This window comes from Chrysochloris asiatica, unplaced genomic scaffold (assembly GCF_000296735.1).
Source record: "Chrysochloris asiatica unplaced genomic scaffold, ChrAsi1.0 scaffold00007, whole genome shotgun sequence".
NCBI lineage: Eukaryota > Metazoa > Chordata > Mammalia > Afrosoricida > Chrysochloridae > Chrysochloris > Chrysochloris asiatica.
Genome location: NW_006408525.1, coordinates 20,235,530 through 20,261,471, shown reverse-complemented (window position 1 = coordinate 20,261,471; position 25,942 = coordinate 20,235,530). Strand labels below are relative to the sequence as shown.

At 46.9% G+C, this 25,942-nt stretch overlaps 2 protein-coding genes across 2 annotated transcripts; one reads left to right on the top strand and one right to left on the bottom strand.

The window, feature by feature from the left end:
• The first annotated feature begins 1,948 nt into the window (after window positions 1-1,948).
• Window positions 1,949-7,332, top strand: EME1 (essential meiotic structure-specific endonuclease 1). The gene is made up of 8 exons (XM_006833649.1): window positions 1,949-2,681; window positions 2,763-2,887; window positions 4,781-4,870; window positions 4,962-5,083; window positions 5,280-5,406; window positions 5,626-5,741; window positions 6,735-6,924; window positions 7,156-7,332. The coding sequence occupies exons 1-8, from the start codon at window positions 1,949-1,951 to the stop codon at window positions 7,330-7,332; spliced, it is 1,680 nt and encodes a 559-aa protein (XP_006833712.1).
• Window positions 7,333-8,876: 1,544 nt separating this feature from the next.
• LRRC59 (leucine rich repeat containing 59) lies at window positions 8,877-20,995 on the bottom strand. Its single transcript, XM_006832464.1, has 7 exons — window positions 20,682-20,995; window positions 18,583-18,642; window positions 16,582-16,740; window positions 16,268-16,372; window positions 13,521-13,593; window positions 11,028-11,201; window positions 8,877-9,425 (listed from the first exon to the last, which is right to left on the bottom strand). The coding sequence occupies exons 1-7, from the start codon at window positions 20,784-20,786 to the stop codon at window positions 9,178-9,180; spliced, it is 924 nt and encodes a 307-aa protein (XP_006832527.1). The 5' UTR covers window positions 20,787-20,995; the 3' UTR covers window positions 8,877-9,177.
• Window positions 20,996-25,942: the final 4,947 nt, after the last annotated feature.

Below are 25,942 nucleotides of genomic sequence, written 5' to 3'. Positions count from 1 at the left end.
CAGGGTCACACCTTGGTTAATAAATGTTTAAAATGATGTGTGCATGTTGTTGTGTGCTGACAGCTTAATTCCAACTGTAGGACAGGGTAGAACTGTTGTACAGCATTTCCAGGTCTTTTCTGTTGCACCTACAGACTTTGGGATTAACTACAGACTTTGGGTGAGCATCCATGTGCTTAACCACTGTGCCACAGCACTTGAGTTTTTTGCATATGACCCAAGAAAACCTGCCCACACAAAAACATGTACACAAATGCTCATAGCAGCATTACTCGTGAGAATCCCAAAGTGGAAACAAGCCAAATGCCTATCAAGTGATGGATAAACGGATAAAGAAAATGTGGTCTGGCCATAAGTAATGAAGTAGTGATACAGGCTGCATCATTAATGAACCTTGAAAACACACTAAGTGAAAGAAGCCAGTCATATGATTCCACTTACGTGAAAGACCCAAACAAACTTGCTGCCATGGAGTCAATTCCAACTTATAGTTACCATAAGTAGTTGTTGTTGTTAAGTGCCGTCGAGTCAGTTCCGACCCATAGCGACCCTGTACAGGGTTTCCGAGGGTGTAGAAAAACCTCATCTTTCTCCCGCAAAGCGGCTGGTAGTTTCAAACCTCTGACCTTAAGGTTCGCAGCCCGATTCGTTACCACTACGCTGCCATAAGTAGTAGTAGTTGTTAAATGCCATCGAGTCAATTCCAATTCATAGTCACCCTGCATAGGGTTTCTGATGCTGTAAATCTTTACAGAAGCAGAAAGCCTTATCTTTCTCTCCTGGTAGTTTTGAATTGCCAACCTTGAGGTTAGCAGCCTGACTCGTAACCACTATGCTACCAGAGCTCCTTACAGTGACCATATACGACAGAATAATAGTGTTCCTTAGAGTTTTTGAGACTGTAAATCTTTACGGGAGCAGATAGCTCCTGAAGAGCAGCTAGTGGGTTTAAACCACTGACTTTGTGGTTAGCAGCCTAGTACTTAACTATCTTATAAAATGCCCAGGACAGGCAAGTGAAAGAGACAGAAAGTAGATTAATGATTCCCCGGGGGCAGGAGGAAGAAGGGAATGGGGAGTAACTGGTAAAGGTGTCTTTCTAGGGTGGTAAAAATGCTCTGGAATTAGATCATGATGATGGGTTTCCAGCCTTGTGATTAAACTAAGAATCATTGAACTTTCCCTTTAAAATGATTTTATGGTATGTGAATTTTCTCTCAATTAAAAAGAAAATGAATGACTCTTGGCCTCTCCCTCTCAAATGCAGAGATAAGCAGGAGAGTGGCATTGAGTCTTGTTACTACCTCCATTAAAGTTTGTATTGTAACTGCTACTTCTTTTCTATCTCACCTTGTCCAAGAAGGGATTTGAGGAGGGTTTCTTGTTAGACTAAGGAGCCCAGGCATTTAGCTGCAAACCCACCAGCCACTCTGCTAGAGAAAAACCTGCAGTCTGCTCTCATAGAGATTGGTGGCTGTGTGCTGTGGAGTCAGTAACAACGCATAGTGACCCGGTATAGGGTTTCCTAGGCTGTAAGTCTTTATGGGAGCAGAGAGCCTCATCTTTCTCCAACGGAGCGGCTGGTCGATTGAAACAGCTAACCTTTTGGCTAGTAGCTCAGTTGGTAATCCACTATGCCACCCAAGTTTGAGTTTTTTCCCACAGAGATTACAGCCTAGAAAATGTGATGGGCTGTTTGCTCTGACACACACAGCTGCTGTGAGGTGGAATCAAGTTGATGGCACACAACAAGCCTGTTAGGCCAAAGGTCAAGTTGTTCTGAGTTCCAGGTTGAACATGTTGGGGCAGAGAAATTGTTACTATATTATCTCAAATTGATTTCCATAAAGCATGGCCATAAAACAGTGTAATGGAGTGAATTGAATGTCACACTGTCTTATTTCTCTCTCTGTCTTCCTTTAGGTAATTAAATTGATAGCACACATTGATGGCTCTAACAAAGTCATCTCTCTTCCTGGATTCCAATGAGAGTGATACCGAGGAGTTGCCAACATTTGCCTTTCTAAAGAAGGAGCCATCTTCAACACAGAGAAGGCAGCTTCAGGGGGAGAAGGTCACAGTAATTAACGTCTCAGATTCAGAAACTGTCACATACACAAAGCCTGTCAGGATGCTAAGCAGTGAAAGTGACAATGAAGAGAATGAAGAGGAATTCGTTCCACTGGCTGAGAGACTTAAGTGTCGGTTTTTGACCTGCAAACAGTTGAGCCCTGAGGGCACTAATTCCCCAATTTCACGCATATTGGGTCATCAAAATAAGGAAGGCACATTATGTGACTGGAAAAAAAAAACCTTTCCAAAGGTCCCTGCTATTCCCCTCCATGATACCTCAGAGAGGGCTGCTTCAAATAACAAGGGCCCTGCCTTAGATGATCCATGCCCTCAGCTTTCAGCATACCAACCTACCTGCTCTGTCCAGGGCAATAGCTTGTCAGTAACAAAAACAAATTCTGAGGTCCCCCTACCTCAGAAGAGAGCCAAGCACAGTTATAAGGTTCAGGGAAGAGACTGGCAGGGATGTCGGCAGCAGGGACAAGTGAACCAGAAGGAAAGCACCCTGAGGCAACAGGAGAGGACGAGGAAGCCATTGAAGGAAAACAGGGGGACCACCCAGAGGCCAGAGGAGTGCTTAAAGCACATGGCTGCAGTGCTGGATCCAGGTCCTTCTCACATCCTTCACCCTGTGCTGTGTTTCTGCTTTCTGAGCCGCCCACTGACGGCCTTTCCCCCATCTGTTGCAGAGCTCTTACAGATGGAAGGTGGGGGCCAGCTCCTTGGGGCGCTGCAGTCCATGGAGTGCCGCTGTGTGATTGAGGCGCAGGCTGTGCCTTGCAGCATCACTTGGAGAAGGGCTGGGCTGTCTGAGGTAGGGGTTTTCTGGCTGAAATCTCATTCCCTGCATTTAGAGGGTAAATGGCTTTCTATCAGTGAGGTTTGTTGTAGTTAAGTGCCATTGAATTGGCTCTGACCCATAGTGACCCTGTGTAGGGTCTCTGAGGAGCAACTGGTGAGTTTGAACCACCAACCTTGTGGTTCAAACCGGCTTTGCAGTCCAGCGTGTTAACCCACAGCGCCACACCAAGACCCCTATCAGTCAAGTACCAGTAGGGAAATAAATGACACACTCAACTCTTGTTAATTTGAGGAGGGTTTAATAAAGGGATGGTTCTCCAAGGAAACCCCGAGGGGTGGTACAGTGCCATGGTGCAGGGCTTGGCAGCCTCTGTGGCTGCTGACTCTTTAGACCACTCGTAGGGCAGGAGGGCGGGCAGCAGCCCTCCCTAGTTGTGACAACCAAAAATGTGTCCAGATACTGCCAGATATCTCTTGGGGGAAATGCCATCGCTGGTTGATTATCTCAGCGTAACTATTGCCATCCTAAGCTTGAAGGGATGAGGGGAGTCATTAACCCTTAGAGACACTTTGACTTCCAGTAGAGAGGTATAGCAAACCCTAGACAATCCCACTGGGAGGGGGTCAGGGAACTAAAGAGCCTGGAAGTCACTCTCCACTCTCCCTCTCTGGAACTCCTCACAGACCACACCTCCAGAGGGATCAGTCTCCTTAGGCAGAGAGCGAGTGTGGAAGGTGGAGAGTGGACATGTGGCCAGGAAAGGTCACTTGCACAGGATCCCTACTTGTTAAGTGTCTTTGGCAGCAGGATGATTTGCATATCAATCCCAGCTTAATAGCTTTATTGCTATGACCCTAAGCAAGTTACTCATCTCTGAGCCTCAGTTGCCTTGTCATGAACGAGGACATTGTTACTACTGTCTGCTCAGTCCCCCTGTTATGGGAACCAAGCGAAATAACCCAGCACTGAGCACATAGTGGACACACAGTAGCCAACCTTACCAGGTCACCACAACTCCTGTGCTTTTCACACCTGTTCATATGTGGACCCAGCGTAGTCCACCCCTTGTTTTCAAGTCTATACATGAGACACGGAGGTTGCTTCCTCTCTGGGACTCCATACTTTTCTCATTACACTTTAATTTAAAGGTAAGCACACCTTTGTGTTCACATGGCACCATGTCCTTTCAAGACAATTCCACATTTTCTCTTGTGTTTCAGTCACCGTGGTCCTGTAAGATGTGGAGGGCATTCTCAGTAGGTAAGACACAGGTGCAGAGAGGTAGCAGAGCCTCGTTCAGGCTGACCACCTACTAATGACTGAACCTAGGGCTTCTGTTCCCTGACACTTTGCTCTATCAGGGTTCTTGGGTTTCGCTTGCAGAAATCCAATCAGAAAAGTTTCAGAAAGTTCCACTCCCCAATTACCCTAGTGCCCCTGGGTCTAGGGTTGCTTATACCTTACCGGTGGTGACGAGAAGATACCCTCACAGACAGAAGTTTCCCTGTGATCCTTTGTCACACAAAACCTCTATGTTTGTAAGGGCCGCTCACAGTTGGCTTCCACCTGCACAGCCCGAGTTACTTATTTGTACCAAACCCTTTGCATTTCCTTTCACTCCATCTCCTCTTCAAAATGTGTAGAAAAAATGGCAGTTAACTTTTCAGCCCATTTCAACATGCTATTGTCCCTTACTTACTGCCACTAGATGCAGCCCACCAAGGCTGAAAAATTGGGGTCTGGGGAGGGGCAGGACAGAGGCTGCTTCTTGCCACTGTGACTTCATTCTGGAAAAAAAAAAAACAGTCGGGGCTAGGCTGACAAGGTGAGCGCATACACCCAACTCCTGCTGGTCCTCAGTGTCTGCTGACCCAGCCCCTCTGCTGTGTCCACCCCCTTTGGCAGGATGGAGGAGAGGACTGGGCAGAAGAGCCAGTAGTCCTGGTGCTGCTCCTGGCAAAAGCAGTTGTGTCCAGAATCACCAACTTAAAGCAGGTAGGTTGGCCCACGGGCAGGGCTGAGGCCTGGAGTAGAGGGCTGACTACAAGGAAGGAAGTATCAATGCAATGTCTGTCCCTTCATGCAGGAAAGCTTGGGTGACTCCAACAAAGGGAAGGAAGCACTTCGGAGTTTTGTAGTGGACGTCAGCGCAAAGACAACAGGGAAAGCTCTGTCCTTGGTGATTGTGGATCAGGAAAAATGTTTCAGGTTTGGGTTTGTTCTTGAGACTTTAGTGTTGGCAGCTCATGGGCCAACAGAGCTGGATGGTTTCAAGTCTGGGTCACTCTAAGATAGCATCCTTACAGGCCTTGTAGGATGCTCTGGTCTAGCAGTCTCCTCACTCCTCTCTACCTGTGTTAAGTGTGGGACTGCTGTCCCTCTTTGATTTCCTCCCCTGCTACAGTGCCCAGAATCCTCCAAGGAGAAGGAAACAGGGAGTGACAAGTAGAGACCAGGCCAAGGAGAAGCAGAGACCACCAGAGGGCAACTCAGGGTCCAGGCCTCTGGTTACCAGGGTAGACTTGGAAGAGGTAAGAACTTCCTGTTGCCCAAGCCCAGCTGAGTACCCCACTAGTCATCTGAGCAGATTTGCTACTGAAGAGAATGAAATGCCCACTGAACACCCCTTACTGCCTCGGCAGTGAGTCTGAGAGAAGGGGCCAGTCGGGGTTCCAACAGGCTGGGATGTGGTTTCAGTGGACAGCGAGAGAATGTGAAGCATCTCTCTCTGCCCATTTTTGGACTTCCAGGCACTGGTGGATCTGCAGCTCCACACAGAAGCCCAGGTTCAGATTCTGCAGAGTTGGAAAGAGATGGCTGACTATGCATGCACATTCACAAAGGCAGTGGCTGAGGCACCCTTCAAGTAAGTGCTGGGACCAAGTCCAGCCTCTGGTGCAGGGCCTTGTCATTTACGGTGGTTCTTGAAGCCAGAGAAAAGGTCCCTTTTCCCAAACTCTGTGGTTAGCCCATTGTCTCTCAGGCTTGATACAGGAGCTGACCTCATGCTCAAAATTCTTGGGAAGAACCTTTAAGGCCACAGTCTAGCCCCTTTAAAAATACTTTCCACTTGCTGGGAGTTTGAAGTTTGTGTTCTGCAGGTTGGTCCTGGTTTACTACCATTAGCTAAGATGCCAGGATTCTTTATACACTAGATCAAAAATATAATAAACCCTAGTAAAATAAATTTTGAGCCTGCTCAATTCAAAGAATGTTCACAATCATAGTTGAAAATTATCAATGAATTAGAAAGAAAATTAATAAGGAATCTCAAAAATGATCTAGTGTAAGGCCCTCATTGAAGGAATTGAGGCCTGAACAGATTAACTAAGTGTCCAGCAAGTTACAATGAGAACCAGACTCCAGACTACCTGATACCCGGTCCCTTGTGCTTAGCCCTCTGCCACACCATCTCTCTGGGTGGGACAACCCTATTTTAATACAAGAGAACCTGGGCTTTCTGATACCTTCTTCCTAATTAAACATACAAGGAGCTCTGGTAGTGTAGTGGTTACGAATCGGGCTTCCAGCCTCAAGGTCAGCAGTTCAAAACTACCAGCTGTTCCGCAGGAGAAAGATAAGGCTTTCTGCTCCTGTAAAGATTCACTGCTTCGAAAACCCTGTCCAGGGTCCAACTCTGGGTTGGAATCGACTCCACGACACATATTAAACATACTAGATGTGGTTTTTAAGGAAATTAGCAACTTAGCACTGCACTTTAGAACAAACGGATCCAATTGTCAAGGGTCAGACATTATGACCACCTCTTCTGAGATCAGGGTTTCTGAGTTCTCAGATGAGGGAATGGGTGCAGGAGAGAAGCAACTGACTCACAGCTCCCCACCTGTGCTGTTTTCAGGAAGCTCCGAGATCAGACTGCTTTCTCCTTCTGTCTGGAAAGTGACTGGGCTGCAGGAGGGAAGGTGGACAGTTCTGGCAGGGGCCTTGCCCTGGTCTGGAGGAGACAGATTCAGCAGCTGAACCGAGTCAGCCTGGAAATGGCCAGTGCCATTGTGAATGCCTACCCGTCCCCCCAGCTCCTGGCTCTGGTAAGCTGTGCTAGAGGATCCACCACCAGTGCCCCATGGTGCCACTCAGGGTTCAAGAATGCCTTGAATGGCAGCAGTGGTAGGGCTGCTGAAATCTGCGGTTAGTGTGGATTCAGGGAGGGTGGGTAGGTTCTCATGCCCCAACCCCAGTTTACTGCCCTCTTTGCAAGGATGAGGGATGGCTGTGACTGGTGTGTGGCACTAAGCGGTCATTTACCACTCGACTTTCAGGCCTACCAGCGGTGTTTTTCAGAGCAAGAGCGCCAGAATTTGCTTGCAGATATAAAAGTTCGACGTGGGGTAGGTGTGACCTCCACCTCCCGTCGTGTTGGACCAGAACTGTCCAGGCGTGTCTACCTCCAGATGACAACCCTGCAGCCAGATCTCTCTCTAGATGGTACGGATTGATGTTGCTCTCAGGGAGGACAATGAAAAGCTAGAGATGCCCCTCGCCCACTGGAACTATGAGACCGCCACAGCCTGGAAGTGCCTCCTAGAGCACAAGCCCAGGTCAGGCCCACAGCACCTTCCCTAAGTGTAGTCATCACGATGGTCCATCAACTCAAACCGACCGGGTGTTTGCATTTACTGCCACCAGAAAGTCAGATGCTATCACCAACCACCCCCACCAATCCCATACAGCACAAAGGAACAACGATAGACCACTCAGACACATTTAATAATTGTAGAAATCCAAAAGAACCTCAGCATGAAATCTCAAAGTTGTGAACTGGTGTCTGTGGGTCGGCTTGACTAGGCTGGGTGTACCACAGCCCTCCTCTCACCCACGGGCTGCCTCCACCAGCGAAGGAGCAGGAGTAGGATCACTATGCTGACTTCTGTATTATCTTGATCATACATAGTTATGTGTTTAGTTTCAATAAAGCATTTATACCAATGGCTCTGGAGCTTGGAGGAAGACTAAAGGAACATGTAGTGATTCTGGTAGGATGGGAACCTACACAGCAGAGCAATCCTTGGGGGAGAGCAGAGTAAAGCTGTTCTGGTTTCAGGACAGTCAAGAAAAATCAACCTACTCAAATGGGCCACTAGGACTAGGAAGTGGGACCCTGCCCTATCAACAGTGACAAGGTCTTGCTCTCTCTGGGAGAGGCAAGTTGTTTGCTGTTAGTAATTTTCAGTGACTGGACCCCAGGTCACAATTATTTCTAATCCCTGCGTCCAACCATTGTGGAAAAGAGACAAAGGTAGATGTGGAGTGAGAAAATGCTTAAATCTACAGATGAGAGGCCAGTCAGTGCCGCCCTTCTGTGTGCTGTCATTAATGTCTCAGCTTTCAGCTCCATGATGCCACTTGTCTCTCTTCAAAGAGGTGTGATGACAGGTCTAAAATCAATTCTAACTCTCAGTCCCCATGAAGCGGAGTTTTCAGGCTGCCTTTGAGGTATTTGTCACACCAACTACTGACAGACATGTTACATGACGTGGCTTTGCAAAAGAAAGGACTACTTTTCAGGCTCTTTATCAGCAATGAAGGAGTTAATGCTCTAAAAGTGTGAGGCAAGGAGGCTGGACTGTTCCCATCTTATGGAGGCCCTCAGTGGCTGGGCCTTCTGTTTGAATCATGGATCTGTACCATGAGATTGCAGACTAGCTGAGACACAATTCTGATGAATTCTGTTCTCTGAAGACATAAAGGAGGCAATAATGCTGGAAAGAAAAGAGTACTGGAGTGGGAAACCAGTTCTGCCTCAAACTGGAAGTATCTTGACGCCCTTTTCACAGGCTGGGATTTTGTGAGGTCACTAAATGTCTAAGGAATGTCTGACACCTTTAAGAAAATAGGTACACCTCCTTCCCCAGTGTAGGCTGGATTTGCTCTGCGTGTATGGTGCTCCCCTCTTGACCAGCACACAGGGATGGGCTGGTAGAGGAGGTCTGTGAATACGAAAGTGTAAACGTAGTGAGACCTGACCATGGAGACAGGAGTCTTGCCTTTACAGATGAGTAACAACAGAAAGGCTGGTCTCCTCTCCCCACCCCCAGGCCCATTCCTTCAGTCATGCAGGTAACTCCTCCCCCCACCTCCCAGTTTTCCTTATTCCACAGGGACCCCTGACTAAGGAACCAAGAAGTCCTACAGAAAGGAGGTCTCCAGTACCAATCGGCAGCCATTTGATGGTGGCAGATAGGTCGGACGCTAACGAGAGGTTGTGTCCAGCAGAACCCAATTCCATAGGAATCCAAGCTCCAAGGCTGGGGATGGGGAGGCAGCAGGTGTGGAGGACAAGCTCACTGCTTCGAATCGGTCTGGAGGACCCACTGGAGGATCTCATGGCTGCGCAGACCCTGGAGCGCATTGTCGTAGATGGTGTTCACGCTGGTGCAGATGGGCTGCCGCTGCAGCTCTGTGACCCGGCAGGCCACCAGCCCGCCAGCCACACAGAACAGGAGCAACAGTAGCAGCAGCTTCAGCACAGCCCAGGAGCGATTGTGTTTCCGGGGCGGTGGCTTGCGGGGGCGGGAGCCAGACTTTGATTCTGGAAGGGCGATGTCAGAGACACAAAAAAGTCAGTTAGCTAGAGGAGAGCATATTCTACCCATCTATGCCAGTCTCCACCCCACCCCACCCCCCTTGTAGCCCTCTTCTGGCCCTAAGAGAGGAAACTGAAGATTCTGAACGCTTAGAAACTTTACTCTCCAGAGGATGAAACACATGCCTGCTCCCTTAGATCTCAGGGGAGTAGTTCTGAAATTGAACTCCTTTGTGTCTCCTGAAGCTCACAGTCCCAGGGCCAGAAGAGGACCACAGGGGAGGAGCTTATCAGGAAGCACCGATTTGGGGAAATGGGTTTGAGATGTATTGGTATCGCTGTGAATGATGTTATTCTTCAATATGCCTACAGAAAGGTGATACTGCTAGGTGATAGATAATACAGGTGTTGCAATTTTCTGAAATGTATAAAACTTCTTAAAACAACTTTTCAAAATTCCCTGCAATAAGCATCAATTTCAGTTATCACTCAATACCTGCAGGGGGCGGTTCCAGGACCCCCCTCAGATACTGAAACCCACAGATGCTCACGTCTCTTAAGATAAGATGGGGCAGTGTATACACATATCCTCCCATACACTTCAAATGCCAATACAACGCCAACACTCAACACTGCTTTCCACTCCCTCCTAGCCTTTCAGGGACTGCTTTAACCATTTATTGCATTTTTATGGGAATATTTTTTATCGAAAGTGACTGAATCTGCGAACATGGAACCTGTGGACACACAGAGTTCATTTTAAATGAGAGAAAAAACTGGTTTTGAGATTTTTAGGCAAAAATGTTCAAAGCTTGCCTGAGTGCCAACGGTGACAAGAACTGCCCCGTCCTGTCATAAAGATTTTATTGTGTAATCCTTACCACTACCCTGTAGTAGGCATACCTACCAACCTCACTGTACAAAAGGAAACAAAATGGGGCTGAAGTTAGGCAAGTGGGGCTGGGGCAGGGGCAGGGACAGGCCTCTGGCCTCCATGCAGAACACCTTCCCTCTTAGGTGACTGCTGAGAAGCCCCTGTAGACCCGGAGGGTGTAGGATCCTCCCTGTACATGGAGCCTCAATACCACATGCACTTGACCTAAGCAAACCCACTGGATATATTCATAAGTAGACATACACTACAAAGCATTTTTCATACAACATGGCTTCCTAAATGTAGCCAAATGATTATACTGGTGTACAAGCAGAGTTCCAACTCAGTGCAACCTGTTCTGACTCAGAAAAACAACTTACCGCAACCCTTCCAGACTCAGAGCGTCCACACTGTCCAGCAGGAGGGCAGGAGGGACGTTCCGGGTCATTTGGGCAGGTATGTTCTGCCTTCTCAGTGGTTTTAGGACCTAACCCCTAGAAGCAGAGTGAAACCACATCTGACCAAAACACCTGAACTCAAGTACTGGTTGTGGGGGGGAACAAAGCAGTCAGCTACTTGTTTCCTACATGCCAGGGCTTGGTATCCTTCAAACCCTCCCAGGGCTGTTCCTGAGCTAAGGAATTATCTTGTTAAAGGCTTGCAAGCACACGCACTCCCCTATAACAGAAAACATCAGTCTCCTGACTGCTGGAACCTTGTATAGGAAAACTTACTTGGGGCCTGGTTGGTTTCCTTCTTAGGTTTCTTCTCCTGTTCCCGCTTGGAGGCTTTGAGGGCATCATACTCCTTTCTCCGACGCTCCTTCTCTTCGGCCTTCTCCCGCTTCCGCAGCTCCCGCTCTTGAGCCTCCTTGGCTCGCTGTTTAGCCTCCCGCTTCTTTTCCACCTCTAAACCAAAATACACCCAAAATGACTTCTCTCCCACAAAACCTTGTCTGCCTTCCCAAATGACAGAAAGAGTGGACTCAGCCTTCTTTTTCCCTTATGCCATGAGTCACATAAGAAATATTACAAGGAAAGCAACTCTTTTTGCTCTCTAGGAAGTACCCCAAACTCATCACTGTTGAATTCGCATGGTGACTCTATAGGACAGAGAAGAACTTCTCCAAAAGCTTCCCCAAAACTGTAATCCTTACAGAAGCAGACTAGCACATCTTTCTCCACAGTTTGTCAGGTAGGTTCGAACTACAGACGTTTCGGTTAGCAGCCAAAGTGCTTTACTGTGCCAGCAGGATTGCTGTCCAGGAAGTAAGGCTTCCCTAAAATACAATGAGCTGTTTTCACAGTTAACTGCCTGGACTCCTTTCTAGCAGCTTCCCAGCCACCAGCAGTGGAGATAGAGTAAAACACCAAAAGGGAAAAGAAGGCAGGGTGAGGAGTCCGCTGCCCCTTCTAGAAGAATCAGAAGGCACAACAGCTTATCCATGTAGGACTCAGATAAGAAGAAAAGAAGCCACGGAGGACTAAGTCTCTGGGATTTAGCTTCCCACGCTTGAGAAATGAGTGTGGCAAGATGAGGGCAAGGAAGTAGAGAAAACGAACACTTCAGTTTAGGAGTACAAAGAGTGGAAATGTTTGCTACAAGTTTCACTGTAAACATGACACTAAGTTTGTCAGACTAGTTTTTAGATTTCAACTTGGGAATCTACGTAGCATATTCTCATTTACTTAACAGCTCAAACACATTTACACAAGTACCCAATTTACAATTTACTGTTGGGGTTGCTTCGTTCAGTGATGAGAGTTCATAGGCCAAAACAGCTCCCTAAAATCCAATACTCCCTTGTACTACAAAGTTACCTGCACTCAGGTGTTCAAACCTGAAATCAGTACTGGGCTAAAGTAAATATGTGGCTAAAGTGAGTTGCACCTCCCCTTGTTTATGGAACAAGGCCAAGAGGCGGGCAGGCCTGGCTCATATGCAGCCTTGTCTGTCACGTTGGCAAGTTTGAATTTAACCCCAAAGTGCAATGGAATTAGTGTTTTAAGCAAATAGCATTTCTGGAGAAGGGATGTGTGATGGTGGCATTTGTGAAGACAGGACTTTGTGTGCTATAACTAGTCCACAGGTCTTGGTTATAGTGGTGCCAGCGGAGGTGGAAAGGTTGGTCAGAGTTCTTGCTGACAAGACAGGACAGAAAAAAGGGGCCCAAAACCTTTCCAATTTCAGGTCTGAACGTCTATATGGATAGTAATTTTCTATTAAGAAGAAACACTGGGGTTTAGGGATCTGTTTTGGCTATGTTGAATTTCAGATGCCTAGGAGCTCTGGTAGCGTAGTGGCTATGAATCGGGCTACGAACCTTAAGGTCAGCGGTTCGAAACTACCAGTCGCTCCGCGGGAGAAAGATGAGGCTTTCTACTCCCATAAAGATTTACACCCTCGGAAGCCCTGTACAGGGTCGCTATGGGTCGGAACCGACTCGACGGCACTTAACAACAACAACAATGAACTCTGGTAGTGTAGTGGTTACGAATCGGGCTGCAAACCTTAAGATCAGCAGTTCGAAACTACCAGCTGCTCTGCGGGAGAAAAATGAGGCTTTCTGCTCCTGTAAAGATTTACAGCCTTGGAAACCCTGTACAGGGTCACTATGGATCGGAACCAACTCGACGGCACACAACAACAACAAGGAACTCACCAGTGAGTCCTGGTGACCCAGTGTTTAAAGTGCTTGCCTGCTAACCAAAAGGTCAGCAGTTTCAATAACTACCTGCTCCCCCAGAGAGAGATGTGACAGTCTGCTTCCATACAGCTTACAACCCGGGAAACCCTGTGGGCAATTCTCTGTACTCTAGGGTCACCGGGAGTCGGCACCAACTTGACAGCAATGGATGTGGTTTATGAACTCGCCAAGCAGAGATGAGCAGTTGATGACTGGAACTCAAAGTTAGAAAGCCGGGATTGGAGGCAGTGACCCATCAGACAAGGATGGGACATCTACCACCACACTGCTCCCCGCTGCTCCTCAAGTCCTGCTGTGGATTTCAGCTCCTGCAGCATCGGAACCAGCTGGCTGGGGGAAGTGTCTGCATGGTGACTGCTGTTGTTCAGTGACGTCGAGTCAGTTCCGACTCATCGCGACCCTGTATGGGCTTCCTATGAGCGGCTGGTGGGTTTGAACCACCAACCTTGAGGCTAGCAGTCCAGTGCTTATCCTACAGCACCACACCAGGACTCCCTGGTAAAGTGACTAGAAGACCTACCTCGTTCAACTTCCAGCCGCCGCTGCCTCTCTCGCTCCTGGTCAGCCTGCACAGCCTTCATGTGCTGTAACACCTACAGAGAGGAGAAAGGTTCTCAAGGACTTACAGCAGGGCTCGGTTCCAACAACTCCATCAGAAGGCAGTTCTCACCTAAGTCGAATACCATTTTTTAATTTTTTTTTAAAGTTTTCATTATCATCTATTATCTTTTATTATCAGTGTTTTTATAAATGCAATCTTTATTATCTTTGGGGGTTGGCATGAGAATAGTAACAATAGCAAATTACAAGAGGTTAACAATGTATGTAGTACATATTACTGATGTTAAGATGTACCAAAAAGCCAAAAACAGACAGTGGTAAGTAAGTGTGGTTTATAGTAAATAGGAATGCGTCCTAAGTCAGAGACTCCCCATAGTCGTCCCAGCTCACACTGGGGCCTGTGATACAGACAGAGAGGAAGGAGAGCATCCAGGAAAGGGCCCAAAGACTACACAAATGTACTCAGCACCCTGAGTTCCCAAACTCTCACGGGCTCAGTCATGCTCTCTCACTAAAACAGCTGCAAAGAGTCTCACTATAGGCATGACTAGGGTGGGAGTAAAAGGCCTTTGTTGCTCTTTACCTTGGAAGCAGGAGGCAGAGTGTAAGCTTGAAAACAAACAGAACTGTGCCTCTACCGTGTGTGTGACCTTGGCAAACTAGCTAATCTTCCTGAGCTGATTTCCTTCTCTGGAAAATGCAGATAAGCTGCACTGCTGTGAACATTAGATAACTTTTACATAATCCTGGCATTATATATGTTTTTACCCTTCCTTATGGAATTAGAAAAAGAACCTAAATTAGGATGGCAAAAGCATCCGCACTAGACAAACTATATGACAGAAACATGCATTTAAATACCTTTCTCTGTGTTTCTTGGAAACTCTAGAAACATGTACACTCATTGTATAAGGACCTCTGAACAGGTCTGCAAAAGCAGCTCCCTCAAGAGCCTGGTTTGTCCCAAGTAACCTACGTATAACCTGGACCTGCTGGCATCTCTCTGAAGGGAGGGAAGCTTACTATAGAGATAGCTGCTCAGCAAGGGGGAGCCAGATCCGAGGAAAGTGAAGCCCAGTGTCAGGAGACAGCCTAACTAACCCAAAGTCCCTCTGAACTCTGATGAAATACGCACAACCACTTCGTTGGCTTATGAAGTGTGTGGCTAACTAAAGAGGTAGAAGGTTTAAGAAATACCCCTTTTTACCTTGTGCCATCATGAGTTCAGAAATGGGAGAAACTAGACTAAGGGTGGATTTTTATCTACTTCCCCCATTTCACAGTACACAGTAGGCACTTGATGATTTTGTTGGACTAAAAAAATTTTTTTTTGAAAGATGCTTTGCTTTGTACCAATTTTATCTGTCCTGGTAGTATATGTAGTGTGTTACATACTGGGCTGCTAACTGCAAGGTCAGCAGTTCAAATCTACCAGCAGCTCTGCATGAAAGAGGAGGTTTCCTGCTCCCATAATATCTGCAGGGTCGCTAGGGGTTCGAAGTGGCTTGACAGCACACAGCAGCAGCAGTCTGATCTGTTATGATGACTAACGCACGTGACCACAATGACTGAGCTGTGAGCCCTCATCAACTCCTAGAGACAAGTGATCTCATCACTGAACGAAGCAACCCCAACAGTGCCTGACAAGGTGCTGTGGAGACAGCTGAGGCTCTGGCGCTCTGGTACCAGGGAACACATCAGGAAGCACAATGCCATCAGGAGCAATGTCTGAGCAAAAACGGGTCTACCAGCAATCCCCTGTGGTTCAACATATTTGATGAATGAATGAGGTATGTGCAAGCTGAGGGCGCCTCATGTTAGAGAAATGGCAGTAATACTTACTTCCCAGGATCATGGGGATTATTAATGACACATGTAAACTGTGCAGGACGAAGGAGTAATCGGTGTAGCTATTTAACTTTAGGAATAGACAGCACTTCTAAAGCACCAAGTTTCCACCTGGATTTCACTATGTCCCACTCCCAGTAAAGGGCCTCAGCTTCTTGGTAGAAGCAGCTCTGAGCTAACTATAAGAAAGTCACTACTTTTGAGATTCAGAGCAGAGACCCATCATAGACACACCTAACTATAGCATTTCAAGTCTTTTTTGTTCACCATGCCCTCTAAATATAGCTGATAAGTCATCTGGCACTCAGCTGAAGCTGCAGCATCTGTCCCAAAGACAGAGGGGAAATGACTGTAGCTGGAGGCAGTGAGAGATGTGTAATGTTCTTAATGCCAGGTAGCTGGCCACAGGCAATGTTTGCCTTCCATGCTGACATAAGTACTCACGCCCATGTCAGATGACACAATTGATGTCAAATGCCAGATCAGCCCAGGAAGCCTGTCTGCTTATGGCTATCAATGTATAAATATGACCAGCTTTACTGCAAAATTGCTACATTAACTGTGGCTCAGAAATGCTTCAGCCCCTAGCCCTCTTGTCTCACTAAAACAACAGTCCACATAGTGCAGTGGTGGATTCTGCAAGCTTCTGCAGTAGAGTAGAACACTTTTGTTCTAAGAATTGTGAAGCAAATACAGAAACACAGGTCTCTACTCCACAGGCTCACAGTGGACAGTTCTCACTGAGTGTCATTCTTTAATCAACACATAGTTACAGGTGTCCTGGGAAGGAAAAATAAGCTAAGGAGAGGCCAGCCCTGGGGAGCATGAAGGAGATACCCGGGAGGGTTTCGGGCTTACCTTGTTTGCACACTGCTTGCACTGCTTCTCATCCAAGCAATCACCTGCCACTTTGGCCAGGGCAGGGTCCAGCGGGTTATCCTTCAGGTCCAGCCACTTCAGACTCTAAAAAGATGGGTTCACAGACAGAGTTCCTCAAGGTGGAACACAATGAGGAATCAGCAAGTCTGTGTGTGTTCCAGCTGCAGGGAAAGCCACTTGGGACTGGGCAACAAGGTGGGATTTCTGCAGCAGCCCTGCTTACAACCACGCCCCGTCAGTCCCTGAGCCCTTTGCTACACCTGGCTGTGAATCATTGGTTCATGAATTGTTACCTTGAGCTGAGCAAAGCTGACAGGCAGGGTGACCAGCCTATTGTTGAGGAGATCCAGGTGCTGGAGGTTGACCAGTCGGCCAAAGTCCGCTGGCAGCTGCTGCAGCTTGTTTTTACTCAGATCCAGCTTCACCAGGTGAGTGAGGCCACAAAACTCCGACTAGGACCCAAAGAGAGAACACCTAAGGCTTGGGCTCAGACTTTGGTGGAACAGTCCAGAAACCTTCATGGCAGAGGTACCTATGGGTAACCCTTCAGTTTGCCTCTTACCAGCCTGTCTAACTGGAATGGATGACATAACATAGCCAAGTATCCAATGCTGGTGGCAATGTATACTGTATGTAAAAGCACAGTGGTCCAGAGCAGGTACGAAGTGTTCGTTCCTTTACCCTCAGTTCTTCCTCCAGCCCACCTCCACATTTTTATAGGAATGATTAGGGACCCAGCCCCCCAGCATCCTGTGTTCATGTTTCACAGGAGCTGTCAAAATAAAATGTAAAGATCCACTTCCCTAGAGACCAGGGGCCCCTTGAGGACCCAGACGTCCTCTTTGTTATTTGCAGCACCCAACACAATACTGAGCACACAGGTGTTCAACAAGTATTCTGATTATTTGACTGACTAGATGAATGAGTGAAAGAATGTATTAGGTCCCATCCTACCCGTATCCTGGCTCTTCTTTGGCACAGACCAGAACACCCCCTGGTCATTAAACCTTTCTAAGTTCCCATCTGTAGGTGATGGTGCAACCTCAGCTAATGAGGCACTCCGCATGTTCTCTGGGGACTTGTGAATGCTAGCAGAGCCGCACTGCAAGAGATGGAGGCATACGCAAGGAACAAACTCAGGCTGACATGTGCAACTGGGGGTGGCCCAAGAGCCTCTGGCAAGGAGTACAGCAAGCATGAGGTTGGAAATTGCTCCCCTTCTTAAACTAAATACAAAATAGTCCCTGGAAGAAGGGGGACTTCAGATGCTTCTTGGATGTTGGAACCAGTTCTTGATGAGCTGCGGGAAGATGCTATCAGCAATCAGTGAGGCCCAGGAGAATACTGAGAGGGGAATGGACTAATGATCCAGTAAGGTAAATATCAACTTCTGAGAGTTGGTCCCCACCCCTGGAGTATATGTGAGCAGTGAGGTGACCAGAGTCTCAGGGGAAAGGCCACACTGACAGCCAACTCTGGGTCTGATGGTAAAAGTGCTCTGCTGTGGGAGAGCACCAGCACCCAGGAGAAGGAATGGGGCTGAATGAAGCCAGTGCCTGCACAGAACTGAAGAAACTATAACTATACACGAAAAAGCCAAAGGGTTTGGCCAGATTGGACATGCTGAATGAAAAAATAGTAACTCTCTAGTAATTCAAGTCCTTGCTTGGGAGGATAATAATCAGGTAGTCTCATAAAAGTACCCCATATTCATTCTTTCCTGTTCCTCTTCAAAGGATGCATACGGAGACTGATGACAAACAACTTCCTCTCTGGAATGCAGAGCCACGTACAAAAGGTCTCTAGCCCTTGCTATGTAATACTAGGTTATGTTAAGTGCCATGGAGTCGGTTCCAACTCAGAGTGGCTAGGGTTTCTGAGGTTGTAAATCTTTACAGGGGCAGAAAGCCTCATCTTTCTCCCGTGGAACAGCTGGTAGGTTCGAACTGCTGACCGTACGATTAACAGCCCGATTCGTAACCACTACGCTACCAGAGTTCCTGCTGCTATGTAATATGATGGTAATATGATTTTCAAAAGAATAAAATAAGGCAGAAAAGGTATGATCCAAGCAGTGACTCGGTCTACATCCTGCTGACTTGGGTTTTCTGCAGCCCAGTATTTCACTGAGGGTATCCACTGAGATCAGCCTCCCTTCCCCTCCCCCAGGTCTCTACTTGGATTTACTGGTAACCTTTTTACCTCTAACTCCCCAACCTGGAAAAAGCAACCCCCACCCCCACCCCCCACTTTGCCAAGGCTCCAGAAGGTGTCACAGCACTTGTCAGTCTTACCGGTAAAGTAGTAAGCTTATTGCAGGAGAGATCCAGAACGGTGGCCTTTGGGAGAGCAGCCTAGTAAAGGTGATGAGAAAGAAAAATGTCAGATGAACCTGGAATGATTCAGTCACCTGCAAATGAAGCATGTTCCTGAGCAAGTTCCCAAGATTAAAAAAAAAAAAAAAGGGGGGGGGGGTACTAAAGTACTGCATAATGTTCCTGGGGATAGGGACCCTGTATAGAGTTTCCGAGGCTGTAAATCTTTACGGGAGCAGAAAGCCTCAGCTTTCTCCTGTGGAGCAGTGGTAGATTCACACTGTTGGCCATTCATAACCCACTAACTATGCTTCCATAGCCCCTAAGTGTTGTCGAGTCAGTTACGACCCATCTGTGACTCCACATAGAGTTTCTGAGGAGTGGCTGGTGGGTTTGAAGCACCAACTGTGCAATTCAAGTTGATCTTTTGGTCTAGTGCTTATCCTATAGCTCCATACCAAGACCTGAGAATTTGTTGTTGTTGTTAAGTGCTGAGGATGTTGTTGTTGTTAAGGGTCGTGGAGTCAGTTCCGACCCATAGAGACCCTGTATAGTTTCCAAGGAGCAGCTGGTGAGTTCAAACTGCCAACCTTGCAGTTCAAATGGCTTTACAGTCTGGCACATTAACCCATAGTGCCACATGGAAGAAAATGAGCCAGCTAACATCTACCCAGGAAAGAATGCAAAGATAGGGGTTTAGGCTGTGGAGCACTGAAGAAAGGAACTTGGACCATACCATCCCCCTTATTAAGTTTCAGGGTAGGGGATGGATATATTGCAGCTAGCGCAGGGCCAGCCTCAGAGCACACACTCCACACGTTCTGGCTGAATCACGAACGCTAAAGTGAAAACCTCTCATGGGCTTGTCTCCTTTTCCCCATGATGTTCAGGGCTGGGGTGGCCCAGCAAATTGGAGCCTTCTCACTCCCAAGGGGCAATGCTGTGCTGACCATCTGCCTGGAGTTCAAGGTTTTAGACAGCAGTCCTAGGGCCTGGCTGACAAAGGCTAGCTAGTCTTCTTCCAGGGTGGGAAGGAGGCAAACGTTCACTGATGGGCCCTAGGCCAACCTGCACTTTCCAACTGCCAGAAAATCCTATGAACAAAGTTCCACATGTTACTGTGGGGAAAGCAATGTGGGAACAGCTACATGCTATCTGCCATGCCTATTTTATGTATAATTAGAGTCAATCTTCACTTCACCCCTATGAGCTGGGAAATACTACCCATAATTTATAAATAAAGCTAGGCGTAAAGGTTAACTGGCTTGCCAAGAGCACTCGGCTATTAAGTAAAGATACTGGGATTTGAACTTGGAAATCCCTTTCTTACCACCACAAAACACTCCCACTGTGGAAATCAGATGGAGCCAAGTATGGAAAACAAATGAGAAAAGTGTAGGTCATCCAAAATGGGGGGCAGGTGGAGGGGCAGAGGATGTGGGATCTGGTTTCATTCTGGCATCCATCGCGTGGTCGTATACTATCCCTGGGCTTCAGGCCTCAGTTTCCTGAGGGTTGGGGTGGGATGGGGTAGGGGGGGGTGGGGGGGGGTGGGGTGGGGTGGGGTGAGGGTGGGCAGTAGCGCAGGGCTTCCAGCCAGTTTCTGCTCTTTGGATGAGGCCTTGCCACAGAAGCAGTGAGCCTTGAATTCTTCCAGGGAGACTGCCTTCGGGATGGGACAGCCAACAGGGATTGCTACTTCCTAGAAGAGACCAGTTCTGGGCCACACCCAAGTCTACCCGGAGGCCTACTTGCCAGATCCAGGCTTTCATTCATTTGCGAATACATCAAGCAGACGCTCCGGCGGCGCTTACTTTGGGCCAAGCACGGAGTTAGGAGCACCCCAAATAAAGGTGGACTCGCTCCTGATCCAGGCAGATTCTCCTAATCTCTTGGAGCTGCGCCAAAGTGACACGTGTACAGCCCGGATAGCACCTCGGGGACGGACGCGGCCCTGCCGGGACTTAGTACCACCCCTCTCGTTTTAAAGACAGAAAAGAAGGCAAGGGAAGGGAGCCGGCCCACACGGGCCAGGCCAGGCGCCGATGGGCTCCTGGACTTGGCGGGACTGTACTAACCAGTTCCTTGACGGGGACCTCGTTTAGGTTGCCGAGGCTCAAGTCTAGCTCGTTGCCGTCTAGCTTGTCGCGGAGGCTCCCGCCCTTGCCACCGGCCTTGGTCATTGTGACGCCGGCTGAGCGGGCCCCGGCTCCGGGGTTCTGATCAGCAAGAGAAAGAGGCTGAAAGGCCGCTCGTCTGTTCAGCGGACTCGCACCCAACCGACAACGTCTGCGACCTCCGCCGCCGCCGGGGCGAGACCGCTGCACCCTGTCCACCCGCCGGCCTCACACCGAGTCCCGCGCCCTACTCCCACCGGTGCAGTCGCGACGACTACCACTTCCGTGTCCACGTCACCTTCCGCGGCCACCGAGATGAGCAGGGCCAGAGAGACCCAAGCAAGCTCGACGGCGCCCTCTGGCACTCAGGAGAGCGCACTGCAGCCACCGCCCGTGTCGAGTCTGTTTCCTCTTGAGCAGGGGAAAGCCAGGCTCTCCCGCCTTGCCTCTCGCAGGCATCATCGTTGGGAGCGTTAGGAAATGAAAAGACACGGGACTATGCTCCACAAGACGGGTGTGCATCCAAAACTTACCTTATTGGATTACCCCCAAGACCCTCTAAGATTGCACCCCATTTCCTTCTTCCCCTATCCATTTCGGGCAAATAGATTCACACTCTGAGTGACCCTATAGGGTTGTTGTTGTTAAGTGCGTCGAGTGGAGTCGGTTGGTTTCCGAGGCTGTAAATCATTACGGGAGAAGAAAGCCTCATCTTTCTTTCTTCGGCGGAGCAGCTGGTAGTTTTGAACTGCTGACCCTGCGGTTCGCAGCCCGATTTGTAACCACTACGCTAAAAGAGCTCCTTATAGGTTAGGGTTTCCAAGGTTAAAATCTTCACAGAAGCCAACTGCGGCATCTTTCTCCCATGAAGCAGATGGTGGATTCCAATCACCAACATTTGGTTAGCAGACAAGCACTTAAGCACTGTGCTACCAGGGGCCCTTCCTTCTTACCATTCAACCCTGTATAGGTTTTCCGAGGCTGTAAATCTTTATGGGACCAGACAGCCTCATCTTTTTCCTGTGGAGCAGCTGATGGATTTGAACTGTCGACCTTGTGATTAGCAGTCCTGTGCTTATCCTACAGTGCCACCAAGGCTCCTTCTTACCAAGCATCCAGAAAATGTGACCTCCTGAATTTCTCCTCTCCTTCCCACTGGCTCAGTCCTTGTCCAGTCCACCATGAACTTATGCCCGATTTACTCTAAACTCTTGTATAATCTTCCCTCCCATTCATCCAGCTGCCAGGATAGTCTTTCTAAATATCTAGCCAAGTCACTCCTATGCTTAAAATCTCCAACTGTCTCTGGGATATGAACCAAACTCCTTTCTCGGCTGGTTTGGCCTGCTGGTGCAGCCTCCTCACAAGTCCATGCTCTGCCAGGACTTGACTCTGTGTATACTTGTTGTCATCACCTCCACGCATACCAGTCTTCTGGAACCACCTGCCTTCCTCACACACCTTCTCTGCCTGGCTAATTCCTAGAGTCCTTTAGGAAACCTCCTCAGACTAAACCCCACGGCTGAGGGAAATGCCTCACTTCAGGGTCCTGTATGGCTGAAATATCAGAGATGCTAGAACTTCATGCTAAGATGGGGCACTAGAATTGGTATTAATCCTCACTCTGACACTTACTAGTTAGGAAACTTGGGAGCAAATTCACCACTAGGCCTCGTTTCTCCATCTGTGGATATATGAGAAATGTAGCTAATAATGGGACCTAACCCATAAAATTTGGGGAGGATTGAGTGAGTAAAACATGAAGCACTTATAGCAGTGACTAACAGTAAGTATCCAATAAATATTAGCTGTAATTCATATTCCACTTCATTTTATACTAATTTTTATGTGTCTGTCCTTCACTCTGAACTGTAAGTTACTTGAGGGCAAAGATTTTGTCTTAATCATCTTTGTACTCCAGCATCTAAGTGTTTGATGCATGTTGCTGTTGTGAGCAGGTGTGTCATGTAGTCGCCTCTGACAGAGCAAAGCACCACCCAGTCTTGAACTGTCTTCACAATTGTTATGTTTGAGGCCATCCTTACAGGCATTGCACCAATGCATCTAGTTAAGGGCGTCCTCTTTTTTGCTGACTCTCTTTTGTTGTTATTGTTAAGTGCCATTGAGTCAGTTCTGATTCATGGTGACCCTGTATAGGGTTTCTGAGGCAGAAAGGGTTACAGAAGCAGAAAGTCTTATTTTTCTCTCACAGAGCAGTTGGTAGATTTGAATTGCTGACCTTGCAGTTAGCAGCCCAATTTGACTCTCTACTGAAAAAATGAACGAAATAAAAAATCAGAAGGAAGCCTGAGATTCGTGTGGAACACCATAAAGAGGAATAACCTATGCGTGATCAGAATTTTAGAACGAAAAGAGACAATAAAAAACACGGAGAAAATAGTCAAAGAGTTGCTGAAAACAAAACTTCCCTAACATCCTGAAAGACGAGAAGATAATCAAGAAGTGATGAACCCCAAACAGAGTAGAACTCCAAAGAAAGTCACCAAGATATATCATAATTATACTTTCCAAAACCAAAGACAAGGAAAGAATCCTGAAAGCAGCTTAGGAAAAACCGACACACACAAAAATCCTACAGAGGAGAACCAATGGACTAAGTTTTGGTTTCTCAGCAGAACCTGTGCAGGCAAGAAAGTAATGGGAAGATAACATGCAAAACTTTTTTTCTTAGTAAAGAAAAAAAAACTGCCAAGCAAGAATCATATACCCCACAAAGTTGCCCCTCAACTACAACGGTGAAATTAGAGCATTTTCAGATAAACAGAAACTAAAGGAATTTGTAATAATCAGGCCAACTTTATAAAAAATACCAAATGGTGTTCTTTGGACTGAGAACCACCAATAGCACCAACAACAACCTGAGATCACCATACATGACACCACCACCCAGAACTCAATTAAGATATCGAAATATCCAAAGTAAAACAAATCTACAAGATTGAAATAGGGAACCAGAGATATCAATTTATAGTGAAGTCAACTACAAAGCAAAATGAGTGAATAGTACAGATACGAAACCTCCAAGTGGTGAGGTAGTCAAGTAGATTTTGAAATAAAATAGACTGTTTACATGGGGAAATTTTCAAATAAATTACAGGATAACCTCAAAGAAAATTAATACACTGTTTGGTAAGGTGAAGGGTCAGAGAAAAAGAAGAAGACCCCAGTGAAATGGATTGGCAAAGTGGGCTCAAGCGTGGCAACAATTGTGATGTTGGCCCAGGACCGGGCAATGTTTCATTCTGTTGTGCATAGGATCGCTATGAGTCGGTACCGACCCTATGGCACCTAACAACAACATCTAAATAAAAAACAGGAAAATAATAAAGGTTTGAGAAACATTAAAAGAACAGCAATGAAGAATATGAAAGGAAAACCCACAAACAAAATGAACTCAGCCCAGAACTTTATGTGGAACAAAGAAACTAGCAACACACACACACACAAAACACAAAACACACAGCAAAATTACAGCAATCAATTCATACCTACAGATAATTACCTTGAATGTAAATGGATTAAAGGTACCACTACATACACACTATAGAATACTACTTAACTATGAAGATTAATGATAAGTCAGTGAAATACCTCATAATATGGATAAACCTGAAGGACATTATGCTGAGTAAAATCAGTCAAACACGAAAGACCAAATAGTGTATGAGACCACCACTGTAAAAAGTTAAGAAAAGGTTTTCTTGTTAAACATTCTATGATGGTTACCAGAGGTGGAAGAGAAAGGAAAATTGTTCACAGGGTGGATAGACACATGTTACCCTGAGTGATGGGAAAGGCAGTATACAACAAGGGAGGCTGGCACAGGAAAGATGAAGGTAGTGGAAAACACAAGAAAGAGTGCAAGAGTTAAAGCGAATAGAGATAAATACTCTTAACTGATGGTACAGGGAAGGGATTGCAATCATTGTAATGACACAAAGTGTATGGTTTGTTGAATGTGGAATTGATGATCTGTTCTGTAAACCTGTACTCAATTCACAATAAAAAGTTTTAAAATAAAGCTGGAAGGAAAAAGAAAGGTGAATTCACTTTGGGGAATATCTTGGGGGAGAAGGCGAGCTTTCTGGGAAGGAGAAAGAAATCAGAAAACCCTCCATGGAGGAGGTGGCATTTAAATTGGACTTTGAAGAATGAGTCCAATTCAGAGATGTAGCGATACAACCTGGAAAGCAAAACATTTGAGGGGAGATTTTCTCTGATCCCTAAGGTTGGAAACAATAGTTCTGTGAATAAGTGAAGCTAATTGTCCTGTAGGCAGCCCCCTAACCAAGTGTCATCTCGTGCCTGGATGTCAGAGGTTGTTGAGGAGCTGCCTAAGAAAAGACAAGTAGCAGCTGCCCTTGAGAAGTCAAAGACCAGACCTGGAGTGATGTAGCAGATTCCCAAGAAAAGCTTGGGCATCAGGCTAGTGGTGCCACCATCGTGGGAAATCACTCCTCCACTCCAATCTTCTGTTTCCCCCTCTGTAAGATGGAGATAATATATTGGGAAGCATGCCAAAGGCCCACAGGCAGACATGAGTGAGAGAGAGGCAATGAGCAGACATCACAAGTCAACCTTTCTTAGGGCAGTTTACACCTTTCACTGGTGGTCTCCTCAGCAGGAAATGTGTTCAAAGGAGATTCAAACAGGCTAAGGACTGGCGTCCCCAAAGTCTGTTGTAATTCAAATTATCTGTTTACATAGTTCATTTATTTAGATTTGCTTTAAGTACCTTCACATGTAAAAAGAGATGCATGTCCCCTGGTAAGCCAGTCCTTCCCAGAGTACACTGCAAAAACAATGCCATTTGGATTAAAAGTCCAAACAAGATCTTTGTTGTATTTGTTGTTGTTGTTGTTGTTTTAACCACTCGTCTGTCAGTTTGTCGTACTGTGGTGGCTTGTGAGTTGCTGTGATTCTGGAAGCTATGCCATGGGTATTTAAATACCAGCATAAGAGACAATTATACACATGAACCTCACCAGATGGAATACACAGAAATCAAATTGACTACATATATGGAAAAGCCAAAACAAGGCCAGGGGCAGATTGTGGAACAGACCATCAATTGCTCATATGCAATCTCAGACTGAAGCTGAAGAAAATGAAAACAAGTCCACAAGAGACAAAATATAACCCTGAATATATCTTGCCTGAAATTAGAGATCATCTGAAGAACAGACTTGAAACTAAAGACC

Bases quoted from the DNA above. Each gene is read 5' to 3' on its own strand.
- EME1 (XM_006833649.1), top strand. From the start codon at position 1,949: ATGGCTCTAACAAAGTCATCTCTCTTCCTGGATTCCAATGAGAGTGAT. The intron at 2,888-4,780 runs GTAGGGGTTTTC...CCCCTTTGGCAG, and splicing joins GAAGGGCTGGGCTGTCTGAG to GATGGAGGAGAGGACTGGGC. The intron at 6,925-7,155 runs GTAAGCTGTGCT...CTCGACTTTCAG, and splicing joins CCCCCCAGCTCCTGGCTCTG to GCCTACCAGCGGTGTTTTTC.
- LRRC59 (XM_006832464.1), bottom strand. From the start codon at position 20,786: ATGACCAAGGCCGGTGGCAAGGGCGGGAGCCTCCGCGACAAGCTAGAC. The intron at 16,373-16,581 runs GTAACAATTCAT...CCATCTTTTTAG, and splicing joins TCAGCTTTGCTCAGCTCAAG to AGTCTGAAGTGGCTGGACCT. The intron at 11,202-13,520 runs GTAGGTCTTCTA...ATTTTGGTTTAG, and splicing joins GCGGCTGGAAGTTGAACGAG to AGGTGGAAAAGAAGCGGGAG.